Source organism: Mesoplodon bidens (assembly GCF_964165515.1).
Source record: "Mesoplodon bidens genome assembly, chromosome: 3".
Lineage (NCBI taxonomy): Eukaryota > Metazoa > Chordata > Mammalia > Artiodactyla > Ziphiidae > Mesoplodon > Mesoplodon bidens.
In genome coordinates, this window is record NC_138178.1 from 176,268,240 (window position 1) to 176,292,424 (window position 24,185).

Sequence of the window (24,185 nt, forward strand, 5' to 3'; positions counted from 1 at the left end):
GGGGGGAGGTCCTCTGGCTTTGCAGGCGGCCAACTAGAGGAAGAAAGCAGCAGAGGAACTTTGCTCCCATCCAGAAGAGCCCGGCATCTGGTGGCCTCACTCAGCTGGGTCAGCAGTTTTCGCAGTGCAACTCATTCTCCAGATAAAATCCTATACTTCAGCCAAACGTGTTCCACCAGTACTAGCCGAGCTGCTCCCGTGCACCTGCCCTGGGTGCCTGCCACAGGGGTCCAAGGCAGCGCGCAGAGCGGGGCTCGCAGGCCTCAGGGGAGACCACTGGGCGGCACGGCAGGCCCAGGGCAGCCAGAACTGCCGTGTCCCAGACTCAGAGCGTGAAAACCTGGTAGGGGAGCCTCGCAGACCACCTGCTCGTCCTCCAGAGCCCAAGGAGGAGGGGATCTGCCCCGGGTCACACGCTGAGTTGAAGGCCAAAGTGTCTGAGAGCCTGCTGGTACTTTAAATACAGGCTGTTAACGCTGGTGTCCAGGTTTGAAGCTTATGTGAAATGAGAAGGAATAGACCAGAGGCAGCTCGAGGACCCCCTACAGGAGGAAGCGCGGAAGAACTAAAACGACCAGACGGACCTCAGCAAGGGCAACAGCTCTGGGGCCACGTGCCCAGGGACGGCCTGAGGGCTTCCCTACAGCAGCCTCGGGGTGCTCAGTCCAGACCCCAGATCCTCAAGGAAAGGCAGAGTTCACCGCGTGTCACAAATGTTAGGTGGATTCAGGGTTCATTAGGACAGAGGGAGGGCACAGCCTGGAGGGGGAGGGAGGGGATCAAGAAAGCGCGGCTGGCCACCATGCGGGGTTAGGGCTTCTCTCCAGGAGGCGTCTTCGCGGTGGGGTCTGTGCTGCTCTGCAGGCTCTCCGATTCATCCACCTTGGTGTTCCTGAAACATTCCTGCTGAATTTTATCCAAGGTCACATAAAGTCCATACCAGAAGGATCTGTCTAGATAAACATCACCTTTGGCTGCAAAATTTTCAATTTTTTTTCTTTTCTCCTGGATTTATTCACATTCTGGCTGAGGGAAGTGTGTGTGTGTGTGTGTGTGTGTGTGTGTTCCTTGGGACAAAGGCTTAGTCTGCTACAAGTCTGGAGAACTCTGGTCTGAGCCCCAGAGCCATGGGCAGGACCCTCACTTCTCAGCCTGAGTTTTGTCAGTTTTCTCACCCAGGATACGAGGGGGTTGGGCTTAGCCGGTCTCCTGCATCCCTTCCAGCCCCAAATCGGTTTTGGTGAGCCCTTGATTCAGAAAAGCCAGAGCTCTTTAGTAAGAGGCTGTGTTTTCTCTTGAGCTGGAGTTGGTTGTGCTGCCCTCCCTCTCCTCCCGTGGGGTTCCTGAGCCTTGCTGCCCCCCGACACACTAGTTGCATGAGGGTTTCTTGAGCAGAGGCTCTGTGAGACTAGCCACGCTTGGAGCTTTGCGGGCTGTGAAAATGGAAAAGCGTGACGGATTCCGAGTGCCCAGCCCCTGGGGGAGTGGGGTATGGGAGGCACACTGGGGATGGCCTGGTGGGATGAGCCTGGATGGGGCCCTTTCGGGCTGGGAGATGGGGCAAGGGGTCCTTCAGGAGGCCAGTGAAGCAGGCAGTTTGTGAGCAGGGAGGGTTTTAGCAGCAGCCTTGCAAAGGGGAATCCAGAGGTGGGGTGCAAAGTCCTGTTTGCTTAGAACCAAAGCCCAGCGCTGTTGGGCCTGGCCAACCGTGAGGCCAGAAAGGGGGTGCTGCTGGGAGAGGGTGCGGGGCTATGGGGGGCGGGGGTTACCCTGCAGGTAGCAGGGACCATGGCCAACGGTGCAAGACAGTTACATGCCCAATGCAGATTATCCTGCAGCCCCAGGTAGGATGGAGACCAGTTCAGAGGCCCCTGAAGCAATTGAGGCCACACACCACAGGGACCAAGCTTGCAGTCTTACGAAATTGGGTAGAAAACCAATGTTAGTGAAAATAGCTGAGGGAGGGGTGGACGACCTCTAGGTTGCACACTTCTGCCTGCCTCAGCTGCCACCAGTGGAGGGGCGGGTGACCGGTGACCAGAGCCATCAGCTGTTATCTCTCCATTGTCTGTGATTACCAGAGTCATTTATCCTATGAGTGTGTGGTCTTTTTTTTTTTTTATTGGAGTATAGTTGATTTACAATGCTGTGTTAGTTTCTGCTGTACAGCAAAGTGAATCAGTTATACATACACATATATCCACTCTTTTTTAGATTCTATTCCCATATAGGCCATTACAGAGTATTGAGTAGAGCTCCCTGTGCTATGCGGTCGGTCCTTGTTAGTTATCTATGTTATATATGGTCGTGTGTATATGTCCATCCCCATCTCCCAATTTATCCCTCCCCCCATCCCCTGGTAACCACAAGTTTGTTTTCTACATCTGTGACTCTATTTCTATTTTGTAATTAAGTTCATGTGCGTCCTTTTTTTAGATTCCACATATAAGTGATATCATATGATATTTGTCTTTCTGTGTCTGACATACTTCACTCAGTATGACAATCTCTAGGTCCATCCATGTTGCTGCAAATGACATTATTTTGTTCTTTTTTTATGGCTGAGTAACATTCCATTGTATATATGTACCACATCTTCTTTATCCATTTCTCTGTCAATGGACAGAGAAATTTAGGTTGCTTCCATGTCCTGACTATTATAAATAGTGCTGCAGTGAACACTGGGGTGCATGCATCCTTTCAAATTATGGTTTTCTCCAGATATGCCTAGGAGTGGGATTGCTGGGTCATATGGTAGTTCTGCTTTTAGTTTTCTGAGGAACCTCCATACGGTTCTCCATAGTGGCTGCACCAATTTACATTCCCACCAACAGTGTAGGAGGGTTCCCTTTTCTCCACACCTTCTCCAGCATTTATTGTTTATAGACTTTTTGATGATGGCCATTCTGACTGGTGTGAGGTGATACCTCATGGTCGTGTTGATTTGCATTTCTCTAATAATTAGTGATTTTTAGCATCTTTTCATGTGCTTTTTGGCCATCTGTATGTGTGGTCTTCAGAGCGTGTGGTCTTACCACAGCTAACTTAGTGACTGTAGTCCGAATTCTTGGGGGAATATACGAGACGAGAAGCTTGGAGTCAGAGTTAACAAGTACTGCATGTAACTCGAAAACAAGCTTGTCTTGATTCCAGGAAACACAGAACCTGTCACATTTCCAGTTCATGTTATCTAAACTCAGCTGTATTTTCGCTGCATCTGGCAGCTAAGATGAATCCCTTAACCTGAGAACGGTCACTCTGGGCCCCCAGGCCGGTGTGCACAGCAGCAGAGCCTTTGGAGTCCCGGTTTGGGAGCAGTCCATCCCGTGGAAACTTCACCCCTTAACTTCAACATCTCAGTTTGTTAATTGTGGAGAGTCTCTCAGTTAATGGGAGAGAGTAATGGTGTGTCCTGTAACACTGGTGTTACTTGTTCATAATAATGAGTAACAAGTGCTTATCTTTTGAGAACATGGGGTGTTTACAGTCGAGCAGCCCCTTTGATTTGTAAATATCAAAGCAGGTTGGTGGCTGTGATCTGGGTGCTTCCAGAAAGGGGGTGTGGCTCCCTCCCCATCACCCGCACTGCAGCTCATCTTTAAAGGACACTTAAAAATAAGCAGAAACAGGCGCACACTCACACACACTCACACACTTGCACACGTACACACACACATACTGTCTCACAGACTTTGGAAGCACACCAAGATTATACATAATTTTTTAGCATTTCCAAATGATTTTAAATCTTAAATTCCTTATTTATTCCATTTTACAAATTGCATCCTTCTTCTTTCTTTTTTTCATTTTTATGAAGTTTTGAATATGAATAAACCAAAATTCTAGGCTGCCTGGTTCTTTTTCTCATTGAGATTTTTATTGTGAAAACTGCAGATTCACATGCATTTGTAGGAAATAATAGAGACCCTGTGTACCAGTCTCCCCCAGTGATGACATCTTGCAAAACGATAGTACATTGTCACAACCAAGGCCTGTCTACTTTTTGTTTTTTAAAAAATTGTGGTAGGGGCTTCCCTGGTGGCACAGTGGTTAAGAATCCACCTGCTTGGGGCCTCCCTGGTGGCGCAGTGGTTGAGAGTCCGCCTGCCGATGCAGGGGATACGGGTTCGTGCCCCGGTCTGGGAGGATCCCATATGCCGCGGAGCGGCTGGGCCCGTGAGCCATGGCCGCTGGGCCTGCGCGTCCGGAGCCTGTGCTCCGCAGCGGGAGAGGCCACAACAGTGAGAGGCCCGCATACCGCAAAAAGAAAAAAAAAAAAAAAAAAAGAATCCACCTGCCGATGCTGGGGACACGGGTTCAAGCCCTGGTCCGGGAAGATCCCACATGCCGTGGAGCAGCTAAGCCTGTGCTCCACAACTACTGAGCCTGCACTCTAGAGCCCGTGAGCCACAACTACTGAGCCTGCATGCCACAACTACTGAGCCTGCATTCCACAACTACTGAGCCCACGCGCCACAACTACTGAGCCCACGCGCCTAGAGCCCGTGCTCCGCAATAAGAGAAGCCACCGCAGTGAGAAGCCCGCGCACCGCAACAAAGAGTAGTCCCCACTCGCAGCAATTAGAGAAAGTCCAGCACAGCAACGAAGACCCAACACAGCCAAAAATAAATAAGTAAATAAATTTATTTAAAAGAAAAAAAAATGTGATAAAATACACATACATAAAATTTACCATCAGTGGCATTCAGGGCATTCACAACGTTGTGTAACTTTTATCACTGTGTGATTGCAGAGCAGTTTCATCATCCCAGAAGGAAGCCCTGCACCCAGTAGCAGTCCCTCTCCGTTCCTCCCGCCTCCCCAACCCCTGGCAACCACTAATCTGCCTTCTCTCTGTATGGATTTTTCTCTTTTGGATGTTTCATATAAATGGAGTCACACAATATGTGGCCTCTTGTGTTTGGCTTCGTTCACTGAGCATCATTTTTTTAAAAAATATTTATTTATTTATTGGCTGCGTCGGGTCTTAGTTGTGGCACATGGGATCTTTCGTTGGCTCTCTAGTTGAGAGGCATGGACTTAGTTGCCTTACGGCATGTGGGATCTTAGTTCCCCAACCAGGGATTGTACCGGTGTCCCCTGTATTGCAAGACATTCTTAACCACTAGGCCACCAGGGAAGCCCCGAGCATCATGTTTTTGAGGTTCATCCATGTTGTATCAGTATCAGTACTTCATTCCTTTTTTTTTTTTTTCCTGTACGCGGGCCTCTCACTGTTGTGGCCTCTCCCGTTGCGGAGCACAGGCTCCGGACGCAGGCTCAGTGGCCGTGGCTCACGGGCCCAGCCACTCCGCGGCATGTGGGATCTTCCTGGACCGGGGCATGAACCCGCGTCCCCTGCATCGGCAGGCGGACTCTCAACCACTGCGACACCAGGGAAGCCCCTCATTCCTTTTTATTGCTGAATGCTATTCCATTGTATGGATAAGACCACATTTTGTTTACCCACTCATCAGTTGGTGGACATTTGGGTGGTTTCCGCTTTTTGGCTGTTGTTAAGAGTGTTGTCATGAACATTCTGTAGCTTCTGTTTGAACATCTGTTCCAATTCCTTAGGTATATATCTAGGAGTGGGATTTCTGGGTCGTATGGTAATTCTATGTTTAACCTTGGAGGAACTGCCAAACTGTTTCCCACAACAGCTGCACCATTTGACACCCGCAGCAGCATATATGAGACTTCCTGTTTCTCCATATCCTTACCAATACATGTTTTCCATTTTCTTTTTTTAGCCATCCTAGTGGGTGTGAAATGATGCCTCACTGTGGTTTTCATTTATATCTCCCTAATGACTAATGACGTCGAACATCTTTTCATATGTTTGTTGGCCATGTGTACGTCTTCAGAGAAATGTCCATTCAAGTCCTTTGACCTTTCTAAAGTTCAGTTGTCTTTTTTTCTTTTTTTTTTTTGGCGGTACGCGGGCCTCTCACTGTTGTGGCCTCTCCCGTTGCGGAGCACAGGCTCCGGACGCGCAGGCCCAGTGGCCATGGCTCACGGGCCCAGCCGCTCCGCGACATGTGGGATCCTCCCGGACCAGGGCACGAACCCATGTCCCCTGCATCGGCAGGCGGACTCTCAACCACTGCGCCACCAGGAAGCCCCAGTTGTCTTTTTGTTATTGGATTTTATTTTATTTTTGTTGTTGTTGGATTTTTAAAGAGTTGTTTTTTTTTTTTTTTGCGGTGCGCGGGCCTCTCACTGTTGTGGCCTCTCCCGTTGCAGAGCACAGGCTCTGGACGCGCAGGCTCAGTGGCCATGGCTCACGGGCCTAGCCGCTCTGCGGCATGTGGGATCTTCCCGGACTGGGGCACGAACCCCTGTCTCCTGCATAGGCAGGCAGACTCTCAACCACTGCGCCATCAGGGAAGCCCCTAAAGAGTTTTTAATTCTAGATACTAGACCTTTGATCAGATGTATGATTTGGAGATATTTTCTCCTATTCTATGGGTTTTTTCACTTTCTTTATGGTGTCCTTTGATGTACAAAACTTTTTAATTTTGATGAGGTCCAATTTATCTCTTTTGTTATTGGTGCCATATCTAAGAAACCATTGCCAGATTTAGCTCTTATATTAATTAATTTATTTATTTATTGGCTGCAATTTTGGTTTTCGTTGCTGCGCATGAGCTTTCTCTAGTTGTGGCGAGCGGGAGCTACTCTTCGTTGCGGTGTGCAGGCTTCTCATTGTGGTGGCTTCTCTTGTTGCAGAGCACGGACTCTAGGCACTTGGGCTTCAGTAGTTGTGGCACGTGGGCTCAGTAGTTGTGGCTCGTGGCCTCTAGAGTGCAGGCTCAGTAGTTGTGGCGCACAGGCTTAGTTGCTCCGCGGCATGTGGGATCTTCCCGGACCAGGGCTCGAACCCGTGTCCCCTGCATTGGCAGGAGGATTCTTAACCACTGTGCCATCAAGGAAGCCCTTACGTTTATTTTTGATCCATATCAAGTTAATTTTATATACCATGTGAGTTAAGGGTCCAGCCTCATTCCCTTATGTGTGTGCTGTCCAGTTTTCCTAGCATCATTTGTTGAAGACTACTCTTTTCTCATTGAATGATCTTGGCAACCTTGTCAAAAATTACTTGGCTGTATAGATTTATTTCTGAACTCTCAATTCTATTCCACTGATTTACATGTCTATCCTTATGTCAGTATCACACTGTTTGATTACTGTAGCTTTATAATAGTTTTGAAATCAGGCAGTGTGAGTCTTCCAACTGTGGTGTTTTTTGTTTGTTTTTTTTTTTGCGGTATGTGGGCCTCTCACTGTTGTGGCCTCTCCCGTTGCGGAGCACAGGCTCCGGACGCGCAGGCTCAGCGGCCATGGCTCACGGGCCCAGCTGCTCCGCGGCATGTGGGATCTTCCCAGACCGGGGCACGAACCCGTGTCCCCTGCATCGGCAGGCGGACTCTCAACCACTGCGCCACCAGGGAAGCCCCCAACTGTGTTTTTTATTTCAAGATTGTTTTGGCTGTTCAGGGCCCCTTGTAATTCCATACGAATTTTAGGATCAGGTCTTCCATTTCTGTAAGAATACCAGGTGGGATTTTGGTAGGGATTTCACTGAGATCTGTAGACCACGTTGGGTAGTACTGCCTTGTCTACTTCACAGTGTGGAGCACTGTCTTACAGAAGGTAGCGCACAGAAGGAGGGCTTGTTTAGTCACTTCTGGGCTCCAGCCCCGAAGTCTGATGTGGAAGGTCTGGCCCCAAGCCCAGGAATGTGCCAGTTTAACAAGGTCCCCCACGAGTCCCAGGGACTCCAAGGTTTGAGAACCACTCTGGCCTTACCCACCCATCTTCCCTAGGGAGGAGTCTGAGGTTCAGCAGGAGCGAGTTTCCTAGTTTGAAAATGGCCAGTTTGTGGGCAGGAGTGGTCTTCACAGCTACTTCCTGTTCGGCCCCTCTTGGCATTTTGGCCCTGCTTGACCTCTGGGAATAAGGTCATTGGAATTTGTTCCAGGTGACTTTTGTGAAGCAGCATTTCTTGGGCCGAGTTCAGGAGCTCTCGGGGTGGCAGAGGATGGGTGACGTTTATGGAATCTCCCTGTCTTTTCCATACTGCCTCCGCCTTAACCCCTTTTCTCCCAGAGGCCAGGGTGTGTGCCTGTCTGACCTGCACTGAGTCCTCGATTCGGCTGGGAGGTCCTCTTGTTCATTGCGTCTTGTTTCTTGCCATCAGACCTCGGATACATTTCCAAACCTCTCTCTGTCTGAACACCTCTGATCCCAGAGCCCTGGGGCCCAGCAGACCTTGCAGGCGGTGGCCGGCCCTGCCCCTCCCACTCCAGCCCCGGCCTTTCAGGCCACGCTCTCTCCTGTGCATATGCCCTTGCTCCCCGGCACACGCCTCCCTGCCCTTTTCTCCTGGTTCTTTCCTGGTCATCCTTCAGGCTCACCTCGCCGGCAGCTCCCAGGGCAGCCCTGCCTGCCCGCCTGTCTGACCCCAGGTATGGGCTCTCAGAGCGCCACGTTCTTCACCTCTGTAGCTCCCCTTACCTGTGGCAGCCTTACATGTCCTCGTGTGACTTTGATTAATGACGTGTCTCTCACCACACTTGAAGATCCAGGAGTCAAGAAGATTGATCCCCAGCACCCAGCACAGTGCCTGGCACGGGGCAGGCGCTCAGCCAAACACCTGCTGGATGGTTGGGGTTGGTGGGAGGTCGGTGGAGGCATGAGTGGGCAGGTGCGGTGATGGGTGGGCGGGGTGAGCAGTGACCGGTCGATGATGGCTGAGTGGCTGGCTGGCTGGCTGGCTGGCGGGCGGGCGGGGAAGCACCAGTCAGTAAGTTTCCAGAACCTCCTTCCTCTCCACTTTATCAGACAAACACTCCTTGGGACCTGCTGTTTGACTGTCCTTCAGGACACACAGGTGACTGAGACACCTGGAAAAGACGCAGAACATTGCCAGGGCCGTGACCCAGTGTCCCAGAGGATGGTGGCAGCGTGTGGGGCTGGCGGGGGCGCCTGCCAGCTCTTCTGTGCCACCTCCCGCCCTCCCGGGACAAGACCTGTCTCTGAGGAAGAAGCCCTCTTCTCCTCTCCCTGCCCCCCACCCCCCAGCGGCCCCTCCTCCCCTCCTGGGACCTTAACAGCCGGCCTCCCTGCGTCCCTCCCTCCCCCGTGAGCTGACTTGTCCAGGTAGCGCCCCAGCAGCCTCGTCCTGCCCTGTGGCCTCTTCCCCTCTTAACCCTTTGCAGTCTGGCTCAACGGCCCCGGCTGTGCCCTCCACCGCCCCTCCGCAGGCCTCCAGGGGCTGCTAATGGGCTCATTTTGTGTTCCTCCTGACCTCTGAGTAACACTTGCTACCACTGCCCAGCCCGTCCCCCCGCTTCTTTATTATCCTGTTAGTTGAAGTGTTTTCAAAGAGCCCCGCCCCCGCCTGCCCACCCCCACTGGACATCAGAGCGACCAGGGGCATTTCAGATGCCGAGGCCTGGGCCCTCAGGGTGGTCAGCATGAGCAGCCCGTGCTGAGAATCAGAGCGGGGACAGTGGCTCCTGGGTCCTGCCCAGCGCCCCCAGCCGAGCTGTCTCTCACCTGGATTATTCCACCAGCTTCCAGCACGGGACTCTGCTCCTTCCAGCCTCCCTGAGGGCGGTCCTCGCAGCAGCGGGGTCCACTCACGTCACCCCTCTCTCCACACCTCCCTTAGCACGGAATCTGCTGCCTTCTCGCCGCTCCCTCCTCACGCACCGGCCTCCAGGCTGGCGTGCCCGCGCTGGGGCGGCAGGGTCAAGGGCCACGCCCGCACCCCACTGCCGTGGTGTTCCCCTGGCCCCTCTCTCCCCATCACACGACGCAGCCCTGGTGTGTTTGCCTGGCCCACCCCAGTGGAATGCAGGCTCTGTGAGGACAGGTGCGTGGTTTGTCTGCAGGGGAGGTTTCCCCGGCGCCCGGCATCTGAGGTGCTCAGCGTTTGCTGAGCAAATGACCGCGTGGCTTCACGGGAAGGTGTGTGTCCAGGAAGCAGCCGATCTGAGAGCTGCGGGGGTGGCATGGTGTTCCGCGGAACCCGGCCTGGGAAATGCTGCAGGATGACACCCCTCGTAGGATGTGTCCATACGGGTGCCTTGCTCATCCTCGTAATGTGCAGTCAGCAACGTCCCTGCTTTTATTCCAGCTGCTTCTGCTCTCCTGTCCTTTGAGAACTGGCCTACGTCCTTGCCCCTCCCACCGCCTCCCATGGGAGTGAGGTTCAAGTCCTGTCCTGACATCATCGAGTTTGGGGGCGGGGGTTGGGGGGAGCGGCTGCCGCTCATGCCCTGAAAGCCCGCCGAGCTGTACACTTAGGATTTCTGTTGTTTTTTAAAGGTATGTGACCCTTCAGTAAAAAGCTATCCTTTTATTGGATGAGAACAAGTGAAGGGCTGGGCTCAGGCCCCGTCTCAGAGGGAAGCAGGGAGCCTCGCGTCCATGCCCCCAGCACTTCTGGGATCCAGGGAGCTCAGCCCGGGCAGGTGTAGCTCCCCCGGCCAGGAGCTGTGTGGGGTTGTGCAGGGTGGGTTGCAGCCTGCCCTGTACACAAGGGCGTGTGGGGGAAGGGCAGGCCGGCCGAGGCCCCGAGAAGGCAGGGGCGTCACGCCGAGGAGTTCCCGCTGTACTCTGGGCAGTCGGGAGACGTGGCAGCGAGGCAGGCAGGCAGGCAGGAGGGGTCCCACAGTGTCTGGGCAGCCTGGTGACTGGCGGGTGGCAGGCAGGACCGTGCCCAAACCGGGCAGTGGGGCCGGGGGGCCGAGGGCGTCCAGGTTCAGAGCTGTCCAGGAGATGACAGGAACCCGAGGAGGGAGAGGAGAGAGAAGGGGCGCCGGCCCGCCCTGGCCGCCCAGTGGCGGTTCTCCTCCGGCCCTCCTCCTCCTCCTCCTCCTCCTCCTCCTCCTCCTCCTCCTCCGAGGGCTTCTCCCCGCCCGCCGGCTCTTCCCTGCCTCCACATCACAGTGTCTTCTCTGTCTTCCCACTGCTCCACTGCCTGGAAAGTTTGTGGCTTCGAGCAGCGCTTTACTCCTCGTACCTCTCAGGACTCTGGGGCTGGGATGCGGGCGGAGTCCAGCATGGACGGCTCCTCTCTGCTTCACCGCGGCGGGGCCTCTGGGCCGCGCACACCTCTCTCCCCTCCGCGGGGCCTCCGCACCGCAGACTTCTCCACGCCGGCTGAGCTCTGAGAGGAGAAGCTGACGCTGCCTGCTCCTCGAGACCAGGCTCGGCCCTGCCAGCGGGATGCTTCTGCCATGTTGTTTTGGTCAAAGAAGTGAGAGGCCGGATTCCAGGGGAGGGGCACAGACCCCCGTCTCCGTAGAGCCGAAGAAGTCACAGCCACACCAGTCATGGGAAAGCAAAGAGCGCTTTCAGTATTTATGTTCTTGCCTGAAAAGCATTTAGGATGCTCCTCAGCTGAGAGAGCCCATGAGCTCTGATTGCATCTCCCACAGGCACACACGGCGCTGTCAGCCGCGTCTGTGCCCAGCATGGTGTGCCGATCGATCGCAGGGCCTCCATCCGCTCCCCGCAGCCCCTCGTCCTCTCTGGAGTGGTGTGGGGAGCGGGGGGGATGCTGGGCCTAGGGCGCCCCTCCCCGAAAGCAAGGCTGAGCAGGCTCACTGGCCTCCTCGCCTGCCGGTTCCTGTTTCCTGCGGAGCTTGTGGCAGCTGTGCACAGTCGGCCTGGCTCTCGGCCTGGCCCTGTCTGTATGACAAGCAGAGCAGAAGAGGGGGGCTCGGGGGCATGAGTGGGGAGACCCATGTCCACAGACACCCGCCTCGACCCTCTGCAGGCTGCCCAGCCGCCCCTGATCGAGCCCCCGGGCTGGTCCACACACGTCCCCCCCGCGGACCCTCTGTCCCAACGCTCTCAATGGCAACTGCAGTTTTTGGTGTCTTTTACCTTTATAATTTATAAAATTTAACTTTTCATTTTGAAAACCTTTAGACCAACGGAAAACTTGCAGATTTCAGTAACTCCCATAGCCCCAGGTCCACCCAGAGTCCCCCACTGCCAACACTGGGCCACGTTTGCTTTCTCTCCGAGCATGCAGCTGTGAACAGGGGCTTGTGAGGACCCTCAGAGGCCAGGCCCCGGCCTCCTCCCTTTCCCCTGCGGCACCTGCCGTCTGTCGCTGCCCGTTAACGCAGCCTGGCCCTCCTGGCCCGGCGTCCCGCAGGTCTTCCCCCTGTGTCCTTTCCTTCTCCTGTCACCTGGCCCAGCTTTGTTCCCCAGGACATGCAGCACTGAAGAGTTGGGGCTCCCTGCTTGGTGGGAGGTCCCTCGGCCTGGGTCTTCGGGGCATTTCTGTCCCTGTGAGTCTGCGCTCTGGGGACAGGCCTGGTCCCCCCACGCCCTTGCCCGCTGCTCCTGCTGTGCTGGGCTGCCCTGGGCGGTGCGGGACCTGCCCTCCCCAATCATGTGCACCCACCTCCTTCCCTGAGGAAAGGCCCTTCCTGCTTCCAGCCCGCCGGTGTCGCCCTGGTCAGCGTCCACTCCAGCCCCAGTGACCAGATGCTGTGGGCCCTGGACAGCAGGTGGAACGTGCACGTCCGAGTTGGGATCACCGAGGAGATGCCGGTGGGGACCGACTGGGAGCACGTGCCAGGTAGGGGCGCTGGGTGGGCGGTGGCCACTGCGGCCACACTGGGTCCTGGTTTGTTTCCGAGGCTCTGCTGAGGCAGGTGACAGCAAGCGTCTACCTCAGTGTTCCCCAGCATGGGCACCCCACAAGCAGAGTGCCAGCCCGTGTCCTTGGGGTTCCTTGTCGGATGACCGTTTCCGGACCGCCTGGGCTCTGGTCCTCGGGTCTTGGGCTCTTGCGGCCTTGCCGGCCCTGCAGACAGGGCATCCTTTCCCTGGGCTTCCGCTCGGTGCCCAGCCAGGAGGAGAGCAGGCTTGCGGGGAGGGTCGGTCCGTCCCTTCCGCGGCCGGGGCCGAGGGCAGACAGACGCTCCGTTTGCCTGCAGGGTTGCAGGCCTGCCAGCTGGCCCTAAGCGCCAGGACCGTGTGGGCCCGCTGCCCCAACGGGGATCTCGCCCGACGGTACGGCGTCACCGACAGAAACCCTGCCGGAGACTACTGGAAGAAGATTCCCGGGCACGTGACGTGTTTCACAGGCAGGTGCCAGGGCGCCGGGGCTCCCGTGGATGACGCCAGTGGGGCTCTGGTGGGGGGCTGGGGCGGTGCTGCTCCCACGGGGCTGGTTCACCCAAACAGGAGCCCATCCCAGGGTCACACCTGCCGCGGGCCACGCAGCGCCCAGACTCTGCCAGGGTCTCCCGGGAAGAGGACGGGGCGCCGGGCCACCCCCTTGAAGGCTGAGGAAGCCTAGGCGCCGGTTGGGGGGTGCCCGGGGCCCCACCACTAGGCAGCGCGCGTGCAGTTGTGGAGCCAGGCTGGGGAGTAACGGGCGTGCGGCTGGCTCTTGTCCCCGCAGTGACCTTGTCAGATGAGCTGTGGGCAGTGGGCCCCCCCGGCTCCCTCCTGCAGCGGCTGACTAGGACTTTCAGCCACTCCCGCGGCGCCCCGAGCAGCCAGGCCACCACCCCCCACCCCGAGGACCTGGACGACGAGTGGGAGGTCATCTGAAGGAGCTCTCGGCGGGGAGGCCGCCGAGACTCGTGTGGCGGACACGGGCGGTTTACAGTCACTCGCCCTTGGACACACCTCGCCCGCTCTCGTCAGACACGTCTAGCCAGGTCGGACGCCCCGCTCTTGCTTTCCTCCGTGTTTGTTTCCGTCTCGTTCCAGAACCCACAGCCTTGGCCGAGAGGTCCAGAGCCGTTGCTGTAGCAGCAGTGCCTCTGAACTCCCGCTGAGGCCGTCCCCAAGTGGGACGGTGGCTGCTCCAGTTGCATGCACTACGGTTACCGCTGTCTGCTGCGGTCACCTTCCCATCACTGACCGCTCCCAGGCCCGTGGAGCCCAAGGTCAGTGCCGTCCACCTGCCGAATGTGTTCCTGGGATGGCTTCGTCTCCACCACAGGGTCCCCCCACCTCCTCTCTGAGACACAGGTCCCAGCGCCCATTCCCTGCTGGCCACACCAGATGGGAAGCCAGCTGTGCCAGGATGGGGACACACGCATAGCAACATGCACACGCCACGCACGCCCTCCCTGCCCGCTCCCAGGCGGCTGGGCTCGCCTCCAGCAGAACAGTAAAGGCCAGTGGGTGACCTGGAATACGGAAGTGTGCGTGTGTATCCGAGGCAGGTGTGGTGGGACGTGGGAACCTTAGCCATGTTAGTGACATAGGAATGTCTTAGGGTGACACTCAGCCCTGCTGCTGGTGACGTCGTGAAAACCAGAAGCACCTTCAGAGGATGAATCTACTAATTCTTGCCTTTTTTGTTTGTTGTATTACAAACCTACATAAGATACCTCACTTGAAATCAGATCTTACAAATTTAGAAGAGAAATGTATTTTCTGAAACCAGGGGAAGGCTTTTGATTCCTTCCCCTGGTTTATCCTGAGCCTGCACTGTTCTCGGCTGCAGCTTCAGAGGATGGACACTGCCCCGCATGTCCTCGGTGTGTGGGGCAGCCACGGGACCTGCCTGCTGGCTGCGAGTGGCAACCAGACACTGTCAGCGGGCATCTGGGTGGGTGCCCAACAAGGTTGAAACTGGGGCCTGCTGTGGCCACGTCAGAATTCAGTCCATGGGCTCGGCCTGCAGTGCCCACCCTCGTCGCTGGCATCGGAGCTGTAGGACTCGGCAGCCCAGCCAGGCATCCGCCCTGAGCCCGCCACCCCTCCCTCTTGGAGGCAGCCCCACGGAAGGACTCCAGCCTGGCTGCTTTTTTTAGCCTGCCCTTGGCCCGGGGCCCAGTTACTCAATGCCTGTTTTCTACTAAGCAAGTGTGTCCGGGAGCCCCCAGGCCACAGGTGAAGAGCGATAAGATTTGTTCTCTGACAGGACGCAGCCAGCCACGAGGATGGAGGTTTTCCAGGTCTAAATGAGGACAAGATGCTGAAATCCCAGACCTTACTTACTACTTCACTTTTGTAGAACCCTTGTTTTTCAGAAGTCTGGTGACAGCAGAGGGAGCCCAGGCTGGCTGAGGCTCCTCTTCTGCGTATGTTGTGCCTTGCCCGGCTCCTCAGACGGCAGAGCTCTCCTGAACCCGCGGGACTTCAGTGCAATTAAACCCCAGTCTCGTTAGTTTGATACTTTTAAACTACTTGTAGCCTCAGTGCTTTGTACAGTTTTCTTCCTTTTTTTTTTTTTCTTTAGTTGTGCTTTGAGACAGTGCAATAAACTAGACTTTTCCGAGCCTAGTCGAGTCTGATGTCTGAGTGGTGAGAAGGTGCCCTGAGCAGGCACTCAGGAAGGCTGTTCCCACTGGTGCCGCGAAGAATCTGCTGCTGGTGTTGCTAGCCCAGCCCCACGGCCAGCAGGGTGTGGGCAGATGTCATTTCATGACCAGTTTGCCCGGGGGCTGTCCTGGGGGAGTGCCACTGCAGAGGTGGCCCTGGGGAGGACACCGTACCGAGAGGCAGACTGCAGTGCCGCTGTGGGCAGGCTCTGAGGGCTCAAGACCCTGGGCCTGAGTCCACCCAGGACACAAAACCAGATACCAGAAGTGCCCTAGTGGAAACCAGCACGTGGAAAAAGGTCACGTTCATGACAGCAGCGGGATGCGTCATGTGCCAGGAAACACCCTGAACAAGAAATGCCAGACTCTGTCGAGAGCTGGCCAAGCTTTACTGAAGACTTCAAGAGAGCCTGGACTGGGATGGCAGTCGGCATTCCTGATGGAAGACCACAGCCGTCATGCAAAGAAAGACACCAGTCCTTTCCAAAGGCATTTATGGCTTTCACTCAATTTGTCAAAATCCCCACTGGGATTTTCTTTGTTGGGGGAGGCAGAGAAGAATCCATAAAACAATGTTCATAGCCACAGACACACCCCTTGACTGTGCCAGATATGCGGCGAGGCTCTCATGCGTGCAGCTTCACGTCCTCAGTAGGGCCCTGAGAGGTCACTACCATTAGCCCCAGTGAGACTCAGAGAGGCGAAGTAACTTGCTTAAGTCAACACAAGGAGCGCTGGGACTCCAGACCTGTGCTGTGTGACGCCACCTCGTCTTGAGAAGAAGAAACAGATGAGGATCGCCAGGAGTGATGACGGGGGCCAGCCAACGAGGTAGGACGTGGACGGAAGGGCCAGTGACGTCGGGCAGCCCAGCGAGGCCCACGGGGAGCTGACGGGGTGAGGGTGGCACGCGGGTGAGTGGACGGGACGGTGACTTCACCGTTAACTGGTGCGGCCCGCTACTGAACCATTCAGACAAAATAAACATTACGTGGATTAAAGAATCTTAAAACTAGGGGGCAAAAAACAGTATCTGACTTCTGGATGGCAAGCACTTTCTAAACTCAAAAGTAGTGGGGAAAGTCAGAGGAAAATACTATATAGATTTGATCTCTTCAAAATATATATAATGCTGTGAATTAAAAACCCTGCATAAAATTAGAAGGGGAAATAATCGCAACAAGTCGGAGGAACGCCGAAGACACACGTGTGGACAAAGATGAAAGGGCCCTGCTTAGTGAGCGCCCAGGGCGGGGGTGCACATGGAGCAAGCAGGGGCCCCCCGTGGGCACAGCCCTTCTGGGAAAGCCACCGACAGTCCAGCAGCAGCCTCAAAACCCTCAAGCCCCGGAACTCCTACTTCTGGAAGCCTGTCCTCAAGAACAAATCCGAAGTCAGGGTTAAACATACAGCGCGGCATCGTTTGTAATTGTGAAACACTAAAAACACCTGACCTTCGGGAGCATTCCTCTCATGAAACGGTATATGCGGCTGTTACAAAGCATGTGTGTTCCCGGGGGATATGTGTTCTGAGCAGTCAGTCTGTCATGCAGTTTTATCATAGCAGCGTTAAAGCTCTTGGGCGTGGTAATGATCATGTGAGTTTGCAGGAGATCATACATACAGGGAGAGGTAGATAATGCCAATGGACACTCTTCTAACTTTTGGTGGGTTTGAAATCTTTTTCATAATTCCAAGGCGCAGAGGAGGGGCAGAAAGACACTACACAAGCAGCTGGTCAAGGTGGTCACCTGTAGTGTGTACCTTTTTGTATCTTTTGAATTTGAGCCATGTAAATGTGTTATTTATTCCAAAAATAAATAAAATTCACATTTTAAAGACTCAGTTCTAACATCAACTCTTTATCGTATCAGCGCTAGCTGAATCAAATATCACAAAGTAAACACCAAAGGCTTCTCAAAAATCGTATTTACACAGTGTTTTACAGTATATGGAAATGCTTACTCTACAGTAAGTTTTTAAATACTAGATTTGATCTGATGTCATGTGAAAAAGTATGCATAGAAAAAAAATTTGAAGATATGTATATGTGTGCATAGAGGGAAAACATCAGAAAATACACCAAAATGCTAGTAGCAGTGGTTGTCTGGGTGGTGGGATGCTGCCAGGCAGGCGGGCAGCCTCTTTATCTGGGAGCTGCATGGAGGGGCCCTGCCGCATCCTGCCCTGGATTTCTCTGCACAATCCGAGTGTTGTACCATGAGCATGCATTCTATCAGCAGAAATTCTTTATAAAAGTCACTGGAGATGTGGGAATTCCCTGGCGGTCCAGCGGTTAGGACTCCTCGCTTTCACTGCCTGGGCCCCGGGTTCAGTCCCTGGTCGGGGAACTAAGATCTCGCAAGCCGCACAGTGTGGCTAAAAAAAAAAAAAAAAAAAAATCACTGAGGATAGAAATCTCTTCTCTTCAACCTCTGCGTTGGTTGGGATGGTTACACGTGTGTTGACATCGGTCATGACCCCTCAAACCACACACTTAAAGTCTGGGCATTTATTATGTCAAGTATGCCTCAATTTTAAACTGTAGCAGGACAAAACCAGTCACCGTGGAGCAGGGGTGCTTCACATCCACTCACTTCTGAAGCAGAAGCCTTCCCCAACAGTGCCTGTTTCCCCTCCGTCCAGACTTCAGGAAGCACCCTTGTTCTGAACAGGATTCCAGGTAACTTAGGAAACTGCTCTCAATACAGTATTTTAAAGTTGAAGAAATTGACAGGAAAGGAAATCAGTGGGAATATCGAGGTAGTAATGGGGTAAGTTAGCACACAAAGGAGGCAGTCATGCCACCACGGCCAAAGTGGGGGCAGAGCAGGGGCCTTGTAGCCACAGGGCTGTGTGTCCCTCTCGGGCTCCAGGCACAGGGTCACAGTGCCTTGGGGAGGAGCAGCCCATCCTCCTTCCTCCTCCCCGACAGGTGTCTGGGCTGCAGAGATCCTGGCCCCTGAGCTCTCCGGAGTTGGAAGTTCACTGGGCCCCTGGGTGGGCGTGGCGGGGGCAGTACTGGCAGGAGTGGGGTTTTCTTTAGACAAGGTTCATGGAATGAAGGAAGTGAACAAACGAACCAAGGCGCTTTGCCCCAGACACGTGGGCCTTGTCCCAGGCAGAGCCATTGCCTTGGAGAAGCCATCAAGGCCACCTGCCAACAGCCAAGAGCTGAGTCTCCTGGCTGACTCTGGCCCTCCCCAGGCCTCCCTGCTCATCGCCAGGGGGACAGTGGTGACGGGGGGTGCTGGAGGGCCCAGGGGAGCGATAAGGCCAGTGCTGAGGCCCGCCCGCCCGCCCTCACTCGGCCGGCAGCAGCGGCCAGATAACCCTGAGGCTTCTCCGCCCTGCACTGTTGCTCTGGGTTCTCTGCTCCCATGGATGCCTGGGGTGCCCTGAGCCAGGCGTCCCCAGTGGGACTCAGTGGGAGCTGTGCCAGGAATCAGGCCCCGCTCTGCCGCCACAGGGCTTCGTCAGCCTTCCCTGTGGCTCCCTGTCCCACCCAGCCGCGGCCAGGACACCCGGGGCTGACGCCCCCGCTGCCCTCTTGCCCTGCACCCCTCCAAGCTATGAAGCTGTGCTCCGGCTGGGCCCCCTGCTGTGGTGCCCAGAACAACTCCTGCCTGTATCCTGCCCTGCATGCCAGGACCAGCCCAGGGGCTGCCTCCTGCTCCCCGGACAATGGGTTCTGTGGGGTCCCCGGCAGGGAGCCCCCCCAACCTTGCATCACCCCATCCCCAGCCCGTGGGGCTCAAAGGAGTTCGTCACCAAAGGGGCAGCTGCAGGTCTAGCAGGGAAGCGGATGGGGGCCTAGCCCTGTGCCTTGGGCCAGGAGGGCTGACCCCACAGAGGACAGAGCTGGGACCGGGGAGACATGAGGGGAAGTCCGCACGCCCAGGTCCTCCGTCAGGTGCCCAGGCTCTTTCCAGGCAGAAGCTGCTTGGGCACGAGGGCGCCGAGAGTTCCCAAAGCCCAGAAGCCACGGCGACCTGCTGCTCTGGTCTGCGCTTTCCGCCTCCTCCAGAGGAACGCACCCTCCCCCAGCAACGCATCCACGGTAAGAACCAGGGGACTCCTGATGTCCCAAGGTTTAAGCTAGAAGATGCTAGTATCCACTGCCCCCAAGTGTCAAGGTTCAGAAAAGCTATTTAACTGGGCCAGGACACACAGCAGGAGGGGAGAAGCCCTCACTCCCACCCAGAATCTAGGATCGGCACTGGGCCGTACACCCCTCCATCCCCCAGCCCTCCCCACCAGGGCTGTGTGCCCACCCACCCTACGCTTCGCTTCCCAGGAACGGGGGTCACATCCTTTCCAGGGCAGGTGGGGAGCTTGGAGATGCTCCAAAACCCCTTTGTAAACAGTTGGGGACACTGAAGCCCAAGGCAGGGGTTTATCCAAGGTCACCCTCAGAGTGGGTGGCAGGTGCAGACCAGAACCAGGCCCCCTGACAGAGCTTCCCGCTGCCCAGGCCCCTTCCACAGCCCCCCTCCGACGGCCCACCACCCTGGACTCTGCCACCACCACCCAAAGCCCCTTCGGCCCCCAGGCATGCCCCCCCTCGGGGACATTGGGGGCAGGGTGGGCAGTGGGTGCCCCCAGCCAGGCGGTCACTGTCCATCGGGCAGATCGTTAGCCCTCTGCTCCTGGCAGAACATCGTGGCCCTCCAGCCCATGCCGGCGCGGGTTGAATTTCACGGCCCAGCAGAATTCCCAGGCAGGACGGCCTGGCCATCCCTGATCCCAAGGCTCCTTGGGGCACGGACCCAGCTTCTCAGCCAGGGTCCCTTTGTCCTGAAGGGTCAACCAGTCTCCATCTTCAAACCCTTCCTGCGGAAACCAGCTCTACTGGCTGAGGCTGGAGGGCCCGCCCACGGGGTTACGCAGCCACCCCCATCAGGAGTCCCAGGATTAGGTACCTGCTAGTCTCCAGAGGAGAGAGCCAAAGGGCCGACCGTGACAAGTCCAGGCCTGGGCTTCTTTGGGGAGGGGGCAGTCCCAGTGACAGCCAAGGAGGAGGCAGGTGGCCAGCACGGGACGGGGGCAAACAGGAGGCACAGCCTGGGTCCTGCCCTCCACAGCTCGGGACCTGAGGCCCAGCCCCACAGGGGAGTGGTCGAGGCCCCACCTGCTGACGGGGCAGAGAACCTCCACCCAGCACCCACGGGCGGTTCCCTTGGCCTCCAAGCCTTTGCACACACCGTCCCCCTGCCTGGACACGTCAGTCCACCCCCCTGCACCTGCCCAGCTCAGCTGTCTCTCCCTCTGGGACACCTTCCCAGAGGCTCTAAATCAAGATGGGAGGCCGCTCCTCAGGGTCTGGGTAGTTAGAGCTGAGGGCAGGGCCCGGATCTCAGGCGTCGCCTGACCCTGCAGCCCAGCTCCACGCAGGGAGGTGGGGAGCTGAGCACGGCCGGATGCAGAAGACCTGCAGCTCCGGGTCCGCCTGCCCGTCCTGGCCAAGCCCCCAAAGCACGCTACACACAAAGCAGAGATTCTGCTGTCCAGAGAACAATATATGTAAAGTGCCGGGTACAACGCTCTGAAAAATAGTATTCTCCAAAAATCCAGCACCCGGGGTGCCCCCGCAGTCTAGCCCTTGCCCGTGAGGTCCAACGGCTGCAGGAAGGGCGGCAGCGGCAGCTCGTCCAGGGCCTCGGGGAAGCGGCCGGGCGAGATGGCGGTGACCAGCACCTGCATGGCGCGCGCGAAGAGCGAGGGTGGCGCCAGGCCCGCCAGCCACTGGAACTTGTCCTCGCCCAGTAGCCGCTGCCAGCGCGGCCGGTCGCCCAGCAGCTCGCGGCGGGCCGGGCCGGTGGCGTCCGCAGGTGTGTACAGTGCCAGTAAGTCGAGCAGCAGCAGGCGGCGCTGGCGCGGCTCCCCAGGCGCAGGCGCCCCGACGGCGGGGGCGGCCCCGGCGTCACGGCCCAGCTGACGTAGCAGCAGCTCGAGCGGCGTGAGGCCGCCGCCATCGCGCAGGCCAGGCGAGGCGCCGTGGCCGAGCAGCAGGAAGAGGCACTCGGGGCGCGCCAGCTCGCAGGCCACGTGCAGCGACGTGCCACCGCCCTCCACGCGGCTACAGCCTCGCCGGTCGAGCAGGCGCGCGCGCTCCTCGGCCGGGAAGTCGCGCACAGTGCGCAGGATGCGGCGCAGGATGCCCACGCGGTTGTAGCGCACGGCCAGCGCCACGTGCGGCCCGGGCGCCGCGCAGCAGCGGAAGCCGGCGCTGGGCGGCGCGAGCGCGCACCGCGGGAACGTGGCCAGCAGGTAGTGCGCGTACGCCTGGTGGTCGTGCACGAGTGCGTAGAGCAGCGCCTCCGACGGCGAGTAGGCGGCGGCGCGCCCGCGCTCGTCCCAGTGGAAGGCCTCGCTGGCGCGCATGTCCTCCAGCAGCCACACAGGCAGCAGGTCGCGCACGGCCTGGTAGAAAGCGAACGACGACTTGCGGCACTGCTTCTGCGCCCGGGAGCGCGCTGTGCCCGCGCCCTCGGGCCCGCCGTCCGCGCCGCCCCCCGGCCGCCGCGCGTCCCACGGCATGCTGGCGGCGCCTCCCGGTCTCACGGCATGGGCCTGGGGCCGACCACCTGCGGGCGGAGGGAAGCGCAGTGAGGGTTGAGGATCCGGGCGGAGAGGGGTCTCCCGTCCAATCCTCACACAGCCCCACCTGTCCGGGCCTCTCTAGTACCTGCCCCCAGCCTCCGACCGGCCCTCCCAGTCACTCCTCACAGCTTCCCTTCTCTCCTAGGCCCTGAACCACCTCCCACATCCTTGATCTAGCTGCACCTGCTCGCCCTCCCCAAAACTGTCTTGTTCTCCGGTACCTCTGCTAAAGATGCCCTTCCCTGTCCCTGCCCTCACAGCCCCAGCTACCGTCAAGGCCACACAGAAACTCCACACCCCGTCCAGCCCAGGGACCCACTGGAAGAGTTCCTGCTCCCACCTGTGGCAGCTGCATCCAACTCCAGTCAAGGGAAAAGCCAGGTAGGGGACTAGGAAAGCTGCATCCCACATCTCAAGCTGAGCCAAATCTTTTCTGTAGCCCAAGCTCCCTATCCCCAACCCCATCTAACCTTGACCCTGTCGCGGGGGTCCCTACCCCAGGCCAGGCAGGGTCAGAGCTCTAGACTCAGACCTACCTGGCTAGCGCACCGCGATTACCTAGTTCTGTGTAGGTGGGTGTATTACTGTTCCCTGAGCCTCAGCTTCTTCATCTGTAAGAAAGAGGGAAGGCAGTCTGTGAGCCGCAGCAGGAAGTGGGGGCCTCTAGCCTTCCACCCAAACATGGTGTTTACTGGATGTCACCGCCCCTAGCTCCTGGGAGGAGGCAAGAGGATGAAATCAGCCTAGAAACTGGCGTGTACACTCTTCACAGCCTGTAAATCCCCTCCAGGTCTGCTAGCGCCCTGAGTCTTCCCAACGACTAGAAGAAGCAGGTACTGTCATCCCATTTTCCAGTAAGGGACAAACTTGTCCAAGGTCAGTCGGCAAGTCATGGTAGAGACAGGCCTGGAACCCAGATCTCCTAACTCCAGAAGTGGGAGGACCCCCAACCCACAGGGAACCCAGCTTGAGCCCTAACCTTGCCCTCTGAGCCCCCTGCGCCAACCTGAGCCCTGACCTCCAACCCCTGGCCCTGGCCCAAGCTCCCCACTGCGTTTTCTCAAGGGTAAGCCCTTGGTCACAAGGGACCTAGGTCAGCGGATAAGCTGCATCCACACACACTGGGTAACTAAGTTACAGAGACGGGCACAGGGGTTGGGGGATGGAGCCACAGCACCCTTTTGGGGGACACCGTGACTGGAGCAACCCCCCACGCCTGGGTCTCCGCGCCCCGGGTGTACCCTGTGTGGACACTGGGAGCGGGGCAGGTTACGTAAAGTTGAGCCGCCCCACGTCACCGGGCAGCGAGTCACGGTCGCGGCTCAGTGAATGGGGGGTTGGGCCACCGAGGGCAAGGCCGCGCGCCCAGGGCCGCCCGCCAGTTCCTCCCCGTCCCCTACTGGCGGCACGGCCGGACCCCGGGTGGCCGCGGGTCGCGGGTCGAGGCCAGAGTGTCTGCGGGCCGGTGGCCGGCGCAGCGAGGGCTGCACCTGCGTGCGCGTGTGTCTGGGGGGGATGAGGGGGGCGGCGGCTACACGGCGAGCCGACCGAGGAAGGGGGACTCACCTTGGGGGTCGGAGGGGCCGCTGGCCTGGCGTCCCCGCCCCCGCTGCGGGCCGGAAAGCTTGCTGTCCCCCCCGCGGGTCGGCGCGCAGGCGAAGCTCCCAGGACAGACGGACGGGAGGGTGCCGCCGCCGCCCGCGCCCGCGCCCGCCGCAGCCGCGCTCTGAGCCGCCGCGGCCAGATCGCTGGGCGGCGGTGCCGGCGCCGGCGGCGGGCGGGCGGGCGGCGGGCGGCGCAGTGCGGCCCCGGCCGGGCAGGACCGCGGGGCCGCCCGCCGCCGCCATTGGCCCGCGCTGCCGGCTCCCGCCGCCACCCATTGGCCACCGCGCTGCACCATTGTTACGTCACCGGTCGGCGGGCGGGGCGCCCAGGGGGACCCGCGGAAAAGTTGGGAGAAACTTGAGGGCGCGCGGGGGGCGGGGCCGGGATGGGGAGTGAGCGGGGCGGGGCTCCCGGAAACCCGAGTGGCCGGCGAGGAAAGGCTCCGGGCTTGGAGCTCCCGGCGGCGGGAGACCCGCGCCGGGAAGGGCCTCTGGGCCCCGCCTGCTGTGACCCGGCTCAGTGAGAGACTGGGCGCGCACTTAGGCGCTCCGGCTCCGCCGAGCGTGCCTTTCTTCGGCACCCCACGAGTCGTACTCCACGTCCCCTTTACGCTGACCCTCTGTGACCTTGGGGATGACCTCCTCCGAGACTGTTTT

General features: G+C 57.8%; 2 protein-coding genes across 5 annotated transcripts in view; one reads left to right on the plus strand and one right to left on the minus strand.

Moving 5' to 3' along the window:
* TECPR2 (tectonin beta-propeller repeat containing 2) overlaps positions 1–17,162 on the plus strand; it is a 100,472-nt gene extending 83,310 nt beyond the window's left edge. For all 3 annotated transcript variants that reach the window (XM_081227571.1, XM_081227572.1, XM_081227574.1), the window contains 3 exons: positions 12,470–12,611; positions 12,973–13,122; positions 13,443–17,162. In XM_081227571.1, coding sequence (XP_081083697.1) covers positions 12,470–12,611; positions 12,973–13,122; positions 13,443–13,594 — 444 coding nt within the window. In that variant the 3' untranslated portion in view covers positions 13,595–17,162. The remainder of the gene's footprint in view (positions 1–12,469; positions 12,612–12,972; positions 13,123–13,442) is intronic.
* A 1-nt stretch (position 17,163) lies between these two features.
* ANKRD9 (ankyrin repeat domain 9) lies at positions 17,164–23,684 on the minus strand. 2 transcript variants are annotated; one of them, XR_014015301.1, is made up of 4 exons: positions 23,491–23,684; positions 22,461–22,535; positions 20,244–21,908; positions 17,164–17,700 (listed from the first exon to the last, which is right to left on the minus strand). XR_014015301.1 is itself a non-coding variant. In XM_081227575.1 (3 exons), exon 3 carries the CDS (start codon positions 21,859–21,861, stop codon positions 20,917–20,919), a length of 945 nt encoding a protein of 314 aa, XP_081083701.1. In that variant the 5' UTR covers positions 21,862–21,908; positions 22,483–22,535; positions 23,491–23,684; the 3' UTR covers positions 20,820–20,916. The 2 variants fall into 2 exon arrangements, 1 of the variants encoding a protein (XP_081083701.1); XM_081227575.1 differs by lacking the exon at positions 17,164–17,700 and having other exon boundaries at positions 20,820–21,908; positions 22,483–22,535.
* Between the last annotated feature and the right edge of the window lie 501 nt (positions 23,685–24,185).